Source organism: Saccoglossus kowalevskii, chromosome 5, assembly GCF_978046115.1.
Source record: "Saccoglossus kowalevskii chromosome 5, keSacKowa6.1, whole genome shotgun sequence".
In the NCBI taxonomy this organism is placed as follows: domain Eukaryota; kingdom Metazoa; phylum Hemichordata; class Enteropneusta; family Harrimaniidae; genus Saccoglossus; species Saccoglossus kowalevskii.
The window spans coordinates 21,601,301-21,618,968 of NC_140645.1; the positions used below are offsets into that span (position 1 = coordinate 21,601,301).

General features: G+C 34.6%; 1 protein-coding gene across 2 annotated transcripts in view; it reads left to right on the plus strand.

The window, feature by feature from the left end:
• Positions 1-2,131: 2,131 nt before the first annotated feature.
• Positions 2,132-17,668, plus strand: part of LOC100370816 (sodium/potassium-transporting ATPase subunit alpha-3) — a 65,740-nt gene continuing 50,203 nt past the window's right edge. For both annotated transcript variants that reach the window (XM_006819663.3, XM_085499224.1), the window contains exon 1: positions 2,132-2,260. In XM_006819663.3, coding sequence (XP_006819726.2) covers positions 2,228-2,260 — 33 coding nt within the window. In that variant the 5' untranslated portion in view covers positions 2,132-2,227. The remainder of the gene's footprint in view (positions 2,261-17,668) is intronic.

Genomic DNA, 17,668 nt, shown 5'->3' on the forward strand with positions numbered 1-17,668 from the left:
ATATATATATATATATATATATTGGGAATCTACCCACTGTGGTTCTCCATAAATACCCATAATAATAGAATTCTCCGAGTATGAACCGCAAGGAACTTAATAGATTGACATCCTCCACAACTGATCTATATACATTTTCGTGTCCCCATATGTCACCCAAAAACGCAGGATTGACTTGACTATTTCACCACTAGCCCCCTCATCCCCCACTTTTTTTTATCAAATCACAAAATAGTTTATAGTCAACACTTTCCTTCAGAAGACAAAATTGCTAAATTTGTTTAATGAAAAAGTTACTAAAATGTTGTCTGTTATCTCCAAAATTAGGGTTCATTTCCAGAAATATTGAAGAATATAAGAAAAAAGTGCAAAAAAATTTTGGACAAGAAAGCCTGGTGGTGAAAAGGTTAATTTATCAAACTATGATTATAATGTTGTTTGGTATCTGTGTTGTCTCAGTGTTTTGTTTTTTTTTGAGAGTGAGGGAGAGATGGTCCAGGAATCTGACCTGATTTCAAATAACTAGATCATCAGCGTATGGGGCCAAACAAATCCAAGTTGCATTTTCGTGGGAGTATCATAATCAGAGTACCGAAGTCTCGCACAGATGAGAAACAAGGTTATACATGGAATAACATTTTATTTCATTTCTTCTCTCCGATCAATGATCTCACTTTAAATTCTTTGAGAATCACACAAATCTAATGGAAAGAAAGAATTAATTTTATTTTTTTTCCGCCCTCCTCAAAAAAATTGCTTTTTACAAACTAGAGAAACAAGGAATAAAAAAATTCTGGCCTTATGCTAGTTTTCGCGATCACAAAAACAAAAAACAAAAGACAAGTCCCGATTTTGCCAGTCTATAACATGTAGATCATTGATATTTTTTGTTTTCATGATAAGTAGATTGTCCGTTGTACGGAAAACGTTTCTGAAACCGATTTGCTGTTTGGATATAACATTGTCATTGTCCGAGAATGTTGCTATACATGTACTTTCGTTGGCCATGCTCTAACAGGTTGGTATAGCTATGCCTCTAGAATATGCACTTTTGTCCAATTTTTAAGTATTGAGATAAATAAACTTCAAGATTCAAGAAATGTGTTTGACCTTAATACTGTATTAACATGTTATAATAATAGGAATAATAACTTCATTGCGTCCTTAGAAATATAGTGTTTCTATCAGTTTATAGCAACAAAGATGCGTTCGTGAAAAGCATTTAGTAAATAATTCTTACCATATTTAAAGGGCGGTGGTCGTCGTGCAGCGCGTGTTCGAATTTCATGTAAATAAACAATGTATTTCACGCGTTGTGTACGTCGCTATGAGTCCAATATCGAACAGGACGCGGAGCGACGACCACGCGCAGACCACCAGCCTTTAACTTCTTTATTGATAATTAAAATTGTGAAAACTGCAACAAATAGTCAAATCAACGATAAACTCGTAAAAAATCGCATATTCCCTGCTTAATGTAATATTTATACAAGTAAAATTTATAATGGGAGTACCTGTTACACGGGATATATATTTTCACTATGTATTTTATTAATGGGAAAAAAGCGTAAAATTACAGCATAAACTTACAATAATAGCAGCAGGCAGTGAAGAGTCAGGCCACCTTGACCTATATTCAACCACACTCCCCACGGTGATTCGTTGCACGCCGTGGCATATGACCCAAATATATATTACTGTATAATGGTATTTTTATTTTGCGCTATTATTTATTGCTCTCGGCTGGGTCACCTGGTCAGAGGAACCGTACTATCGATTTTTCTCCTAAATCTTATCGTAGATGTGCAGCCAGATAAGCGTCCCAAGGACGGACAGGACTTGCCCTTTATCCCATAGCAAATGTGTGTACACAGTTTGCAACTTATCAATCGTTTTACGCACGGAATTCCAGTGCTACATGTGCGAAGCCCCTCCCACAAAAATAATTTAACCCTAAACGACCGAGCAAGGTTGATTATGCTTTGATTTGTAACACAAAATTATTGGTAAATATTTATAATCTGAATAGCACCTGTCGTTTTTGGTATTACGAAATGTCAGTACAGTGGGACCCAGTGCAACAGTGTGGAATTTTCCCGGCAAAGCCAGGCAAATGTCACGATAGCGTGAATCACTTAGATAATAAAATTTGCATAATGATTGACAGGCGTACCACGTGAACACTAGCGTCACAGCGCACACACATTCTCCTTCGCCCGTATTCAACATGGCGGCCAAACTAGAGATCAAGCAAGACCCGGTAAATCTTTATATTTAATCTATTATTCCTTTATATTTCTAAACAGTTTTATGCTAGAATGAGAGATGAATGTCTTAAGTACTGATGCAAGAATTTTCAGCGTCATTTCTACTTGATTTTTGGTGATTTTTCAAGTTCACCGGTTCAAATGTTCAGCGAGCGTGCCCGATCCTTCCCTTCGAGTGTCATTTCTTAGGCCGGCTTTCAGTTGAAGACGTTTGTTTAATTGAGTAGAATGTATGCTTCTTTTTATTTTGGAAGAATAAGTCATTATTTATCAAGTTTGCGGACGTGCACTGAGCATTTTTATCGGCTGTCTTTTAATTCTTGAACATTGGGGCCGTCCGGTGGGTACTCGCGTGCTCATTCACTGATTCAGTGCAGTACCTCGAAGTTCAATATGGCGGCCTCGGTGTATTTGAAAGAAAGTTGTTTGCTTGTTAACTTGTGCCTGACAGTGAACTGGCATTACATGAATTATTCGTTTCAATATATAGCAATTGTAATGCATCATCGCCCTATTTTTGAGTAGTGACACTTCTATACTGCCGCCATTAGGAAAATCTTTTGAACTCTGTAAAACCACTCTAACTTTCGAAAAATACATTTATCATTTGGGGTCCTTTACTCGCGCATTAACAAGTTGAAATTGTTGTCCACAGTATACCCCGAAAACAGACAGACCTGGTTGTATTATTGACCTTACTAGTATTTGTTTTCTGAAAGGCTTCTGAAAGAACATGGTAGATGCACAGCTGATCGCGAAATCATTGAGCTTCAAATAAAAAGGGGTCAATGGCCGAGGCGTGCGAGGGGTTTCTTGTTCCTTTTATTTTACCTTTGCTTTCAACTAAAACCGTTTTTCAATACTTTATTCATAAGTGGATCTATTTTCCCACAATGAGTGCAGTCAGTTTTCAGCATTATAATGCATCACAAGTTTTACCCTGATCTCTTGCAAAAAAATCCTATCAAATTTATTATCAGTAGCCATGGCAACTACATCAGGTACAATTAGAAAATTGTACAAATATTCAATGCTATCGCTTATCTTTAATACTTTAATGACAAAATATTTGTCAGTACCGTATTTGGTGGTTATGCCCCTGCCAGACCTTGTAGTGTTATCTCTACTTTAATAATGTATTTCTACTGAAATGTTATGCTATATTGAGAAATTTTATTAATAGGCTCATCAATTACTTGAAAAAAATATATAAAAAATAAGCGCATGATTGAATTCATTGTTTATTTAGTTCTATCTAGTCCCATGCCGGCTGATGAGACGGGACTATTGTATCAGTTATTAAAATAATTATTTTAATGTACATGAATCTTGTACTCTAGTATGCAACAAAGGCATTACCTTCATTTTTATGAATAATTATAAATTTCACATTTCAAGCAGTCTCTATTGGCTGATTAAATAGCATTTGATTGTTTTAAAATGACGTTTTTGCACACTGTTCTCGTTTTGCTGACTTGATTCAACTGCCATTGACATTTATAAATACTTATAAAGATGAAGGAATGCCTTTTGTTGTGCCAAGAATATGAAAATGGGTAAGCTGGCTGCTTTCCAAAAAAATTGAAAGTTTGCTTCATTTTTTTTATATCTGAATTTACTTTGGCTAAGAAATTTTATTATTTGTCGAAAAAAAACAGATTTTATTCATAGCCATAAATGAGTTATAAAAATTGCCAGACATTTGTTATGAATTCTGCCTGTAAATATATCGGTTTGCTCACTGACAAGACAACCTTTCTAATAAAAATAGGTCTGACTCAGCTCAGCAAGTGCACTAATCAATCTCTGGCTCGTGTATTTTAAAATCTGGAGTGTATTGTCTCTGTATAACACACCATATCATTGGAAACTCTTTCTATATTATCAGCTATCGCAGAATTCTAAACTTATGGCTCAAAGATAGACTTGGCTAAATTGGCATTTTGTGACTGATTAGGAAGATAACTAGGTGCATTTGTCCTAATTAATGTTTGCCGGAGACATTCTATTATTCTTTCAAACAGTTATTTGACTTATCATGAATTCAACAAAATGTTATCAGGGCTCAAAATTCAGAGGCAATTGCCTTGATGCCAAATCTGAATGTCTTAATGATGAAGAATATTTTTATTTGCAACATCAATCCTTATCAATTTTATAATTTTTGGACCTGGAATTTGATGCCCTCTTTCAATGTGAATACTAGAATCAAACCATGCTATTCCAGTGTTGGATAGTGAAACATTGTTTGGCTTTACACATGTGTGCAATAAATCAGTGACATGTTAATCTATTGGTGTTAAAAATGACAGCTTAGGCATCTTATGCTGAGCTTCAGCAATGTGACTACAAGTTTTCACATGTGTGAATGTTCTTGTCACTCTTAATATTTACATAACAAAACAAGCCTGGTAGATGTGAATTGACCCACCTCTGTACATTCAATGATGCTACAGGCATATCCACTGAGAACCTGGTTCCCATAAATTAAGAACATGCTAATTGCATTTATCTATGCTGACATGCATAGGGGTAGGAATTAAAAATTACAGTTTTAAGAATAAATGTTCTATCTCAATTATTTACCTGTCCTAGCAAGGTAAATTAAGACATTGTAGGGCTTGAACTTAATAGTTAAGGAGGTCACCCATTTTTTAGTCCAAAAATTATAAATTTGACTTATTATGATGCATTTTGGTTTGACAGCCAGCGTTTTCATTAAATTCTGATTCAAAATTCACTTCAAGGTGTCATTTGTAATTTAATTGATTATTGGACAAGTTTTCTTATTGTGGCATGTACAGGTATGTTTATGAAAGCAATAATTGGTTCTTGGTGTGGTCATCAAACAATAAGTTATTAATTTGGGTTTGAGCATGAATATTTATGCCCCAGCTTCCTCTCTGTTTCTCTGCTTCATTAGACCTCCAGTATATTTGCTAGATGATTCCTGTTCTCCCGAGACTGTATTTTGTTTACTTCTGGTATCTTATGCAAATAAGGGCATTTGAATGATTTGAATACATAATTTACTCGTTAAAAGTGTAGCCAATCAACACAGCCTTCTTCGATTTCAGAGTGCAGACAAATCCTGTAGCAAATAATCTATTCTCGGCGGCGAAACAGACGGAGGAATCTATTTAAAAAATGACACCCCCCCCCTCCACAGCATCATATTGTTTCTAGACCCTCCTTCGAATCAAATATGATGTTGCTACTATTATTAGAAATCACCATCAGAATTAAAAGCTAATTAAATTTTTGAGGCTTTTTGTTGAAATTAATTTTATTGCGAATCAAGGCTTATATTGTAATAATGTAAAGCTACCTGGTATGATGTCATAAAAAAATCCTAATCGTGATAGTGGCGATTTGTAACACCTGCTAAATTGCCAGCTCATCTACTGGAGTTTATATAATAGCAGTATTATTAAAGTACTGTGAACTGTTTCACATCACTGCTAGAATTCTTGGGATTTTATTGGCATTCATCAAGACAAAATTTTGAAAAATATTTTGACATTTACTGTCGTAGTACCCAAGAGAAAATACAAAATTTCATGATTTACATGTCACACATGCAAAAAAATAGTTTCTACCCCCAAATTAAAGCGATTCAGAATACCCGACACCAGAGTAATGAAAACCACTTCCAACAACTGTAGCTGGAATTAATTTTTGCTGAAAAGACTTTCTGGTGTTTTTGTATGAAATTTATTTTCACTGATTTTTGTTGAAGTTGAAGGTAAAATATGTGAAAAAAGGTATAATCGCTGGATTTTATTTTCCCTGAATCATTCCTTTAGCGAAAATTAATTCCAAACGAAAATAAAGTATTTTACAGTATTTTTTTTTAATTAGTTGTCTGTTACTAACACAAACTCATGAGTAGCATAAGTAAACCTGGCTGTTTTGTAAAGAAAATGTCTGAGTCAGCGATTAATGTAAACCTTATTATACCTAGTTTAAACCCAACACATGAAGTGATAGGAAATTTAGTTCAGTATTCATGAGTGGTTTGCCAAGAATGTTGCTATGTCAGTGTAATTATGCAACCTAATCAAGGATTTCAGGCACCCAAAGAATGTGTATATGTTTAGTTTAGATTTCGTAATGTAATCATTTTATTAATTTATCATGTGTCAGTGTGCCCTTTAAAAAGAACTGATTTTGTAGAAATCCCCAAATCAGATGGAGTCGTATTGTAGTGAGCTTTTTAAAGGAAATGGTAATATTGTATTTTTTTATGCACAAACAAAAATGCCGTGGCTCATCTTCTTCGTATTTATACTTATTTTGATAAAAAAAGAAATAAAAATCCCATATTGGCACAGGTGATGAGAGAATACATCCTGTAATGGTTATTTAAATATAGACTTGTTCAAATTTATTCAAGGATTTTTGACGTCATTGATCAGTGTAAAAATAAAGTAGGGTTGGTCAGATGTATTCTAATCTGTGTTTATTATGGAAACCATGTGCTTGTTGCATATCAATGGTTTCTCCTTTGTGGAAAGTTCATGCGCATATCAATTTGCAGTGTTATAAATGTTTAAAAGGGTGCAGGAATTCGTGTCAATTCTGTTATGCATCATTGCATGGCTTCATGAGATTGAAGCAGGGGGTTAGGTTTTCCTAACTACCTGTATGTATGGCTACTCGGGGTTGGTTTTCCAACTACCAGTATACATGGCTTAATAGAGTTTGGTTTCTCTCTGGTTGCAGTCGATTGCTTCCAACCACCTGTGTGCATGGCTTAATAGGGTTGTGGGTCTATGTGGTAGCAGGGGATTGCTTCAAACGACCTGTACATGGCTATTTGGGTTTGTTTTTCCAGCTGGCAGTAGAGGATTGCTTCCAACTACCTGTGTGCATGGCTACTTGGGTTTGTTCTCCAGCTGATATCAGTGGATTGCTTTCAACCACCTGTGTGCATGGCCATTTGGGTTGTTTTTTTTCCCACTGCCAGTAGGGGATTGCTTTCAACCACCTGTGTGCATGGCTATGTGGGCTTGGTTTTCCCAGCTGCCAGTAGGGATTGCTTTCAACCACCTGTGTGCATGGCTATGTGGGCTTGGTTTTCCCAGCTGCCAGTAGGGATTGCTTTCAACCACCTGTGTGCATGGCTATGTGGGCTTGGTTTTCCCAGCTGCCAGTAGGGATTGCTTTCAACCACCTGTGTGCATGGCTATGTGGGTTGTTTTTTTTCCCACTGGCAGTAGGTGATTGCTTTAAATTACTGCACTGTAATCAAAGATGTTGGAAATGCGTTCTAATAATATAATTTTATTATCAGCATTGCTGACATAACTAATTTTTGCAATTCTAAAATCCAAATGCCTATGAAATGGTGAAAGTATTATAATTTATTATTCATTTCAAGTATTCATTTGTATTCCACAAGTATGCATGGATACTTGGGTTGGTTTTCCAGCTGATAGTAGGGGATTGTTTCCAATCACCTGTATGCATTGATCATGATACATGGTGGAACGTCGCTTTTTGTCCAGAACTGTTACAAATCATTGAACTATACAACAATTCTGATGGCATAGTTTGATAGTGGGCGTCGCCGCGTGATAACTTTGGCCAATACTTGGGAATGAGTGGCAATACTGAGTTGCTTTTTGCAAGTATGGGAAAAATCATGAACTTTTATCTTGATGAACTCTTTAAATCATGAAAATTTATAGATGTGTTAAACTGTTTAGAGTACTTCTCTCAAGACTGCAATTTATTACAATGAAACTCAACTAAACGAGTCACATGGAGAATAAACAAAAATATATTGCAGCGTTATTTTCCTGTTGTCAAATCTTCAGGGTTTGTGCTAGTATCTCGGCAAGACGAGTCCCACTTACAAAATTTTAAGAAATAGAAATTTATCCTGGATAACCTTATTAGAGATTGGACCCCAGCTTGCCTGAAAAACTGGGTCCCTCTTCAAAAATATGAGTCAGGGAAGCAAAATATGGGGTTAATGCAATCCCTGCTTGAAGTCATTCCTACCGAAATCTGTATATATCTTGTATCTGTTCTTGAAAGTACAAGTGTTTCTTGTGGCTGAAATCATAGACTTCTATTGCTGTCTTTGTTTGATCAAACAGTTTGTATTGGCTGAAAGCCAGTGAAAAGAAGTGGATGTTGAACTCTGTACACCAAATAATAACTCATCAGTGGACAGTCCATCCATCCATCACGTTATATGCCATTAGATATGGAGGTTTTCAGTCAAAATGCTAAGGAGAAACATGCTTGCTAATGACAAATCAGACTTGAGCTGTAATCTGCTGTAGGATGGTAAATTGCCTAGGTTATCACGTCATGTGATCGGGGTAAAGTGTTCAGGTTATCATGCTTTTCGGGTCGATTACCTGCATAAAGGTTAACTGGTCAGCTAGTAAGGCCACAATCCAGTTTGCATACTGTGCTGACCTCGTTTCTGTCATGCTAGGTTTCTCTAGAACATAATTTATTGTCTCTGATTGTCTGATGTATGGATGTTCCATTCATGCTTTGTGATGCAGGTGTACTTTCCTAAAGTCTTGTGTAGTTTAGTATGCCTCTTAGTATAGTGTCAATTCTACTGATTCAGGCAGGGCCTCTGCAGATTTTACAATCAGGGCCTCTTCTCAATACAGTCAAACCTGTCTATAGCGGCCACCCAAGGGACTTTGAAATTTTGCCCTTTATATACAGGTGGCCTTTCTATACAGGTTCACTAATTTATTCATGAATATTAATTAGGCACTACATTTATTCAATGTATTAAAACAGATCTCGCAACCCCATTTGACACACACTATTACACTACTGTACACAGTATCCAAACACTTTATTACAAATAAAAAATGTTGGTTTTAAATTGTATTATGTAAACTAAAATCATTTTACAAAAATTGATCATTGCACAATAATGAGTAGTATGAAAATTAAATATTTGAAGATTTGTACAGTAAAGTTCATGTTCAGCAGCAGTTTTAGTCAAATATCCTACTAAAGAAATCACTCAGCTTGCTTTGCTTAACTATTCTGAATTTGTATGTTTCTTTTAATATCTATTGTGTCTGGTAACTGTTCTAATAAATCGGAATGTCTCTGGGCTATAGCAAATTCTTTCAAGGAGAAGGGAGAGGGACAGTTAGCAGTGCTTTATTGATCCCTACAACGTTACGTATACGAAAAGAACACTTATCTATTGTAGTGATGGATCTCCTTCCAGTTACGTGACAACTTGAAAGTTTCCTCCCCAATCACAATTCCCTTAACATTTTGTTCATTTTTTTTTCAAAAATCTTCTAGACCTACCTTACTTACGAAATGGTTAATCAAAACATTACTTTGCGCAATCGAAATCTGTGCGACTTCCATGTTATTGTACTGATGCAACAATAGAAACATGTAAAATGTGCCTGGCGACTTTGGCCAGTGAACTGAGGTCAATTTAACATTGTTAAAAGCATCTATTGTTAAATGTACCGAGGCAGTAGTGACCGAGAGAACAAAATAGTTGAATGAATTTAGTTGGACAACGAGACGATACTGCGCACACATTCCCTCACAGTGATCGATAGGCAGTAGCGGAAGCAACCCTACTTTTTGACCCGAGTTATCATAACCCCGGAAGAACAAGAACGCACATGCGCAAGGCTAATTAGCATAATTTATTTGGATGGATAAACAGGCATGGCCGTTGCGTTGATTTTTTTCGTATTTGCTATCAGTTCCAGTTACATGCGTATTTATCGAGATTTATAGGAGTTCAAAGTGAATAAATATAGATACTAAATAACAAGTGAGTTATGTTTTTTTTGTTGGTAATCAATTCGATCGAGATTTACTGTCGGCATTCCTATTCACCCCAGCCACATGCCAGATAGGGACCGTGACTGTGTCCTGGCGACTCACAAAACTTTTGCGGATCGTCATCGTTGTGGTTGCTCGATTCATTCATTGAACAAAATTGTAAGTTATTCCCATGGTATACATATTTCAACAAAACATTAATGACAGCATGTTTTTTTATCAAGACACTTTCAAATTCTTAATTATGTTTTTGGCGTTCCATAGCCATCGGTACGGTGTGCTTGCCGTGGTAAACTGAATTATAAACAAGAATAAAACATAATTGCCGAAGCCATCGGTTGAACGAAAGGTGTGAAACGTGCTAACTTTGTCCTTTGTGAGCTTATTAGTTGTCTGAGATGGAAGGCAGTAGTCTGCAAGACATCCGGGAACTATGTCCGTTATATGCAGTTCAACTGATCACTGCGGCCGCTGAAGCGTAGCCGTTGGCCGCGTTAGGCAGGTGGTCGCTATAAACAGGGTACTTTACATGTAAAATTCGTAGGGACTGTTCAGTTGTGACCACTATAGGCAGGTGGCCGCTGTATCCAGGTGGTCGTTAACACAGGTTTGACTGTATTGTCATTTTCCCTGTAAATAATTATCAAAGGCAGAATGTAGTTGAGGAATATTTAACACTTGAAGTGATTTTGGGTATATTTTTTTATTTTGTCACATGTGAAATGTACTGCAGAAATGAAAGTACAATGTGTTACTATAATCTCACTTTTCTTTTCCTGAATCCTAGATGTACCTAAGTTCAGCTAAATGTCAATAAAATTGTCAATTTCATTCATTAATAAAATTAAATGATTGACTGTATAAAAGTGTACATATAAAAGCATTGTAATTTGTGTAAGCAGCCATCTTGCAATTTAACTTGTAGTTAAAAGGTCATGAAGACCTTGTGCAACTCTTTACTAGTTGTACTGAGACTGACTCCCAAGAAAAATGAATTTCTATAGTTTACACCATTCATGCATGCCTGACCCTTTTGTCGGTTTGTTGCCAAAAATGTCACATTATTTTGTAAATTTTACGACAATAACGGTATTCAAAGGGATTTCGGGTTAAAGGGGAAAATGTTTTGGATCAGTAATCAGACCAGCGTGTCTCATCAGGGAGCTTATTTTGCAAGGATTGTGCTTCGAATTACTGCATTGGAATCAAAGATGTTGAAAATGCATTCTGATAATATAATCTGATTATCGGCATTGCTGACATAACTAATTCTTGCAATTCTATAATCCAAAAACCCATGAAATGGCAAAAGTATTTTTTAAATTATGTAAAGTATTCATGTGTATTCAGCAAGTCGGGGAACAGGGGTCGAAATACTCTGGTGCACACTGCACTATGCACATAGATTATTAGCTAGTGCAAGTAAACTCAAAATATAATGTGCACGCTGTGCATGTAGAAATTAACACATTTTCTCATTATATTCATTATATTCCTAAATTAAGTTCAACCAACATTGTAAGACAACTAAAAAATCAATCACCAATCGATAAACCGTAAATGTTATTTATACTTTAAAAGTGGTGCATTTCACAACCAGTTTGTGCAGGTAAATTTCAAATTCAACATGCACACTGTGCATGCAGGGAAAAAATTCTATTTCAATCCCTGGGGAAAGTAAAATTGTGTTGCTCATGTTTTGTTAATTATGGGTGTGTCACTGTGTGCGACTATCAGGAAAATTTGTAGCAGTGAACATTTCATTTGGATTTCCACTTGTAGCAGTGAACATTTCATTTGGATTTCCACTTGTAGCAGTGAACATTTCATTTGGATCTCCAAGCATGTGCCTGTGACTTGATTATGATCATTGATAGCAGTGAAGGTCAAACCTTGTTTCTGGCTAGTTCATCTTAGCTTGTGTGCTTGTAATGCAATAGTCATGGATTTGGTGTCCTGAAAACGAGCATTACAATGCATAGGGCTATATAATTACAGTTGTCAATTCAATAGTTGCAGCAAGAGATTGTCGTGGCTTCTGTACCACCTCACCTTGCCTACCAGTTTATTTGCTCTTCATTACTCTATGGTGGCTATTCGGTTGTCATAATAGGGTAGTGGATTTATTTTAATGCCAGCACCAGCATGCACTGTAGAGCACTGCTCAGAACTAGGTTCAAGATCACTTTTTACATCTTTCTGAGGTTTCTCAATAGTTTGATATAGTTGTAGATATTATTTAATAGGTTACTTATTGTTATACAAGGTCATGTGTAGAAAAACAATTTTAGGATCATTTTTGAAATTCATTACAAAGTTAATAATGCATGTTACAAGAAATTTTAATAATTATAATACAAGAAATTTGTTCTGCTTTTCAAGCTCAATAAATAATAAAAAAAAAAAATACTGAGTACTGACCTTATTGTTAAGATACCGAAGTTTCAGTATTTTGCCCTATGGCTAATAGGGTGATTGAAAGTGTTCTTGTGTGAAACCCCCTGCGCATCTATTTTGAGTGTTAATATGAACAAGATTTCGATTTCTAACTAGCACACTGATTCTATTAATAATTATTATGAAATATAAATGAGGTATTTATTTATGTGTTGATGGCACCCACATTTAAGTGTTACAGGAAATGCATTATTAATGGAAAGAATTGTGTGCTGTGATGAGGTTGGATTTCTTTATTATTCTTGAAGTGAACATCTAGCCATTTTCATGGCGTGCCAACTGTAACGATAAAAAACCCTCTAAAAAACTGTACTTTTGGATAGTTAATACTTACCCCTACATGTGCATATATATATATTTAGTGGTTCAATATTGTCACATAGTTGAGTTTGTGCTGTTTCTTGACTTAAGCCTTTTTCACCGGCTCTTTGACCAGCGTTCAAAAGCATCTCGGACAGAACCCATAAGAATGCATTGCACAATGGTATACGCATTAGCAACATAGAACTTCCGTTACATCCCAGAGAGTTGTTAAATTTTATTTCAGGATACCATATATCAGGGGCAATTAAAAAAACAAGTAGTTCAAAAATGCATCATATTTAAATACAAGAAAACAAACTCATATCTGAGTTAACTGATTTTACAATTTAAGTGATTATACAATCGCACATAAAATTTACACATTAAGTAGTATCAGTCTCAAAATGTGGACTATTAATATCCACATGTTTACCTCCAGCACTACCGTCTCTGGAAAAAAAAATTATTAGAATATGAAGAGCATTATTATACGCAACCCTAATTTATTATGGAGTATATTTACATATACATAAAATAAATTACAAATTTCAATGTGATATATTTTTGCATATATTTGGGTTATGCATAAATTATCTCATTTAATGCATTGTCAAGTTCATGAACATCTATTTTTACATTTTTGTTAATGCTAAGAGATGGAGGCCATTTTGAATTGCAACCAAGTGAGATAAATGATAGCACCAGCATTAATGGTTGAACTGTTCTATGTTCAGTCGCGTTAATTTGGTTCGTTTATTATACGCTGGATTATTAAAATATGACTCATTGCGACCAGAGGCATATCTGTATTCACTCCAAATGCTGTATCAAACAGTGTTAGTCTTTTTAGTTATTTTGCATCTGTGTAAATTTCATTATTATGCCATTAAAATTAGGTTTATTCAGAATATGCAAGTTCAAGGCCAATGGTTAACCTATTCAGTGCCTCGTATTATTACCATCCCAAATTTAGTGCAAATATTTTCAAATTTTGTAAAATTTTCTCTCAATTTCATTAACATCAACATATACAGCAGAGTTCTGATATTGCTTTTTAATCTTTGGTTTTAAAGTTTATTTTTATTAAAATTGGAGGTACAAACTATACAAAATCATTTTAGCATTAGCTACATTTTTTTTGTAGGATTGTCAGGCAAATCAATAATTTTAGTATTCAGTTGTGTAGGCCGGTGGGAAATACTTAGAAGTGTATAGCAAAAGTATGACTAGTATTAATAGGGTTATAGAATATATTGATTCTATATAATGGTGTCAATCATGATGAAATCCTTGAAGGTTCCTACCAAAATTATAGTCAACATCCAGGCCTGAACTGTAAATAAAACAATGAATGTGGATTAGAGGCACTGTCGCGCTTCCTTTGTGAATTGCAAGAAAGATTTGAATTCTGAAACCCACTTGACAATCACTAGTTTATACTGATGGTTGTCTGTGGCATATAGGAAATACAAGTCTATTGATGGCAACCAAGACAGTGCCTATCACCTGCATTCGTGTCTCAATTGTAAATTAATCGTTTGAAATTTATCGTAATTCATCCATTGAATGCTACATCTCTTCCTGCAACAATATCATGCATGTTTGTACTTTTGTATAATAAACATCGATCAAAATTGTCAACTTTTGGCAAATGTTGATTAAAATTGACAACCATTTTGATTAAAAACTGAAAGCAATACCTGGTTTGTCTGTATGGTCAAAAATTCCTTTACTAAAAATTTTACAAATTGTGAAAATATTTGCACTGAATTTTAGGCGTGATAAATATTTAGCACAGTTTACTATATAAATTAGGTCTTGATAAAATTTACCTAATCTCCCATATGATATTGAGGTTGATCAACTTGATCAACAAATATGTATACATGCAGGTTTATTTTGAAAATTCTTTTTGGCATTTGTTTAGCTAAGCAAGTCCTCGCTGATTTTTGCTTTCTGCTAAATATAGAAGTAAACATTATAAACTTAACTACATGAAAGTGAAATGATCTAATCTTGTGTCAAAACTACAACAAATGAAGCCATTTGTGTGTTGTGGGCTCCCCTGATGGCGCATACGTGAACAATAGAGGGATTCACTGTGACAAAAAGATGATTACATAACATTAGTCGATTATACATGTGTCAATAGAAGCAAGTCCTAATAAGTTTTGTAGTTCATGTGGACTTTGCTGTGGGCAAAATTATTGACTGTTCAAATACAAAAAATCTTATAAAATGTTTGTTTACAAGAGATTTATACAGACAGCCTTGTATTGATCCAGAAATTGCAGACATGCATCCTACCGTTTCACCTTTTCAGGTTTTTAATATATTGATAGGTTTAATTTTCCTAGATCACAACCCAGGAGAGCTTATTTTTACTTTCCCAATTCAGACTACTTTGAAGAGATTTCAATAGAATAGCTTCCCAACTCCACTCACTTTGTTTTCATTTAAAGGTGTTAATACTCTATTTGAATCATAACAATTTGCATATTCATAATTAGTCCATACTAATATGCAAAATAGGGAATTAAATTTTGCTGGGAAATTAGTTTGACTATTTTCTATTCAACTTGTCAAAAATCATTAAAAATAATTTCCAAACAAAACACCTAATAATTCTTTTCAGCGAAAATTAATTCCAGCTAAAATAAACTATTTTACTGTATTATTTGCAGTAATATTTAAGTCTATAATTTGATAATAGCCAGTGTTGACGTGAAATCTTGCCGAGTATTAGATTTACAATAACAGTCAGTACACAGAAAATGAATATCAATGTGGTAGCTGGCATTACATAGTACAATTTATTTATCCCCGCCCCTTTACTTTTCTAATGTGAGTCCATTTACTAGATTATATCTACCTGACCGCACACTATACTGTCACACGATCTTAATTTGCATTGATGCAATATAGCTGGAATTCCGTTGGATTTTTCATCTACTTACACGCGAGTTGCATACATAATTTTGTTTTGCCTAGTAGCAGTAAGACCCTTGATATTTCAGCAAATGTTTTTTTTACAAAAATAATTTTTTGTCCCTTGGTTGATTTGTACTGCATTTACTTTTGCAGTGTTTAATTGAAGAGCCAACTTTGAGTAGGAACAATAGAACAATAGAACATGAGACATCATTGATTATGAATGTTTTGGAATGAATGTAATGATGTAAAATGCAAATATATTTTTGTCTTAAAAAAAAAAACTGCAACTGTTTTTGCTCCATTAAATGTGCAGCTCGAATAGGGACCAATATAAACCCAAATTATGTTTAGTGTATACTGAATCATGAAAATAACGTGGCTTGAACTTTGCTACCATTTCGATATTACTTTTAATATTCTCTGATGCAGTCAATTTTATCATTTTTTACATTGAAAATCCTCTCATCTGCAAAGATCAAGGCTAGAAATATTTGTGATCATAAACAAATAACTATCTACAGTAGATAAAATTTTGAAAATGCAGAAAAAATTGTGAAGAAAATATAGCATCATATTGTTACTGGCAAAGATGGCTTCACTGACCCATATCTGTATGTCGGGTCATGACATGAAAGTGAGCTGTACACTTGTTGATTGGTTAAATAGCTCTTAATTACCTGTCACTCTTGTTCTGAAATTAACCTCCATAGTAAACTCTAAGGGATTGTCAGTATTTCATCCACTGTATTTGCTCTATTAGTAGCATATGAGCCCCTATGTACAGTACAGAGGTTCTTCTATGGTGACAATATTTGAATGAATCAGTATACAACAGTTTGCTCTATCCAGTCGTGTATGTGCTTATGTAAATTACAGAACTGCTTCCATGGTTCAAAATATTTGAATGAAAAATGCATTCTTTTGGTTTATATATGTTACTATTTATAGAAGCGCTTCTAATAGAGAGCAAATGCGGTACAGCGCATTTCTCTTGCAGTAAAAGAAACCAATCAATTTACTTCTTCGAGCAGACAATCTGTGCCCTCGTTCGAAAACAAACGCTGGTCATTTGCTTTCAAATCATAGTTCTTAAATACAGGTAATATTCGTGTACTGATTATGCCAAAGTATGTTTGTAGTGCAGCAGATTAATTTCCAGGACTCCACTCCATCAATGTACTAATTAGCTTCATCTTTGAAATCTTCAAAACAAGGAAAATTCTATCATTTCAGTTGAGTTGCACTTCATCACTGCTTTAGTGAAATAACAAAAATGTCCAGCTTTTCTCCATAGGAGTATTATTGCAGTAAAAAACCATTTCACCAATCAATCAGTAATAACTCATTCTGATCTCTGCTTGAGAGTTGGATTGATATTCTTTTATTTGAGGTATGCTTCTATTGAACAAATATAGTAGGTCTGTTTGATTCATTGGTGATTATGCAACTTTGAAATGAAAGGGTTGGCTTAATTGGTTTTCTACAAAACCAAATGAAAATTCAGAGAAGTCATATTAAACCATATCATGCATGTAGTTGTTTTTCTGTCAACTGAAAACCATTTATCTAAATATGCAAAAAATGTATTAATGTCTCTTTTGATGCGAATGTTATCAATCTTTCCTTATAATGTGATGCACAAAAAATTAAACATGTAAACGCCAAAGCCTGGTCGCTGACTTGCACATTCATTTCTTAAAAAATAATAATTTACTTTCGTGAAATATTTTAGTTGCCAATCATGGTAAATCTTTGCTTTGACCCCTTATCTGATCAAGTCATTGTAAAAGTACATGGATTACAAGACCTGGAACACTGCAAAGTACTGATTATAGGAAAATTAGTGTTAAATAATTGAATATTGTTAAATTTTCTTTAAATTAAAGATGGAAGAAATTAAA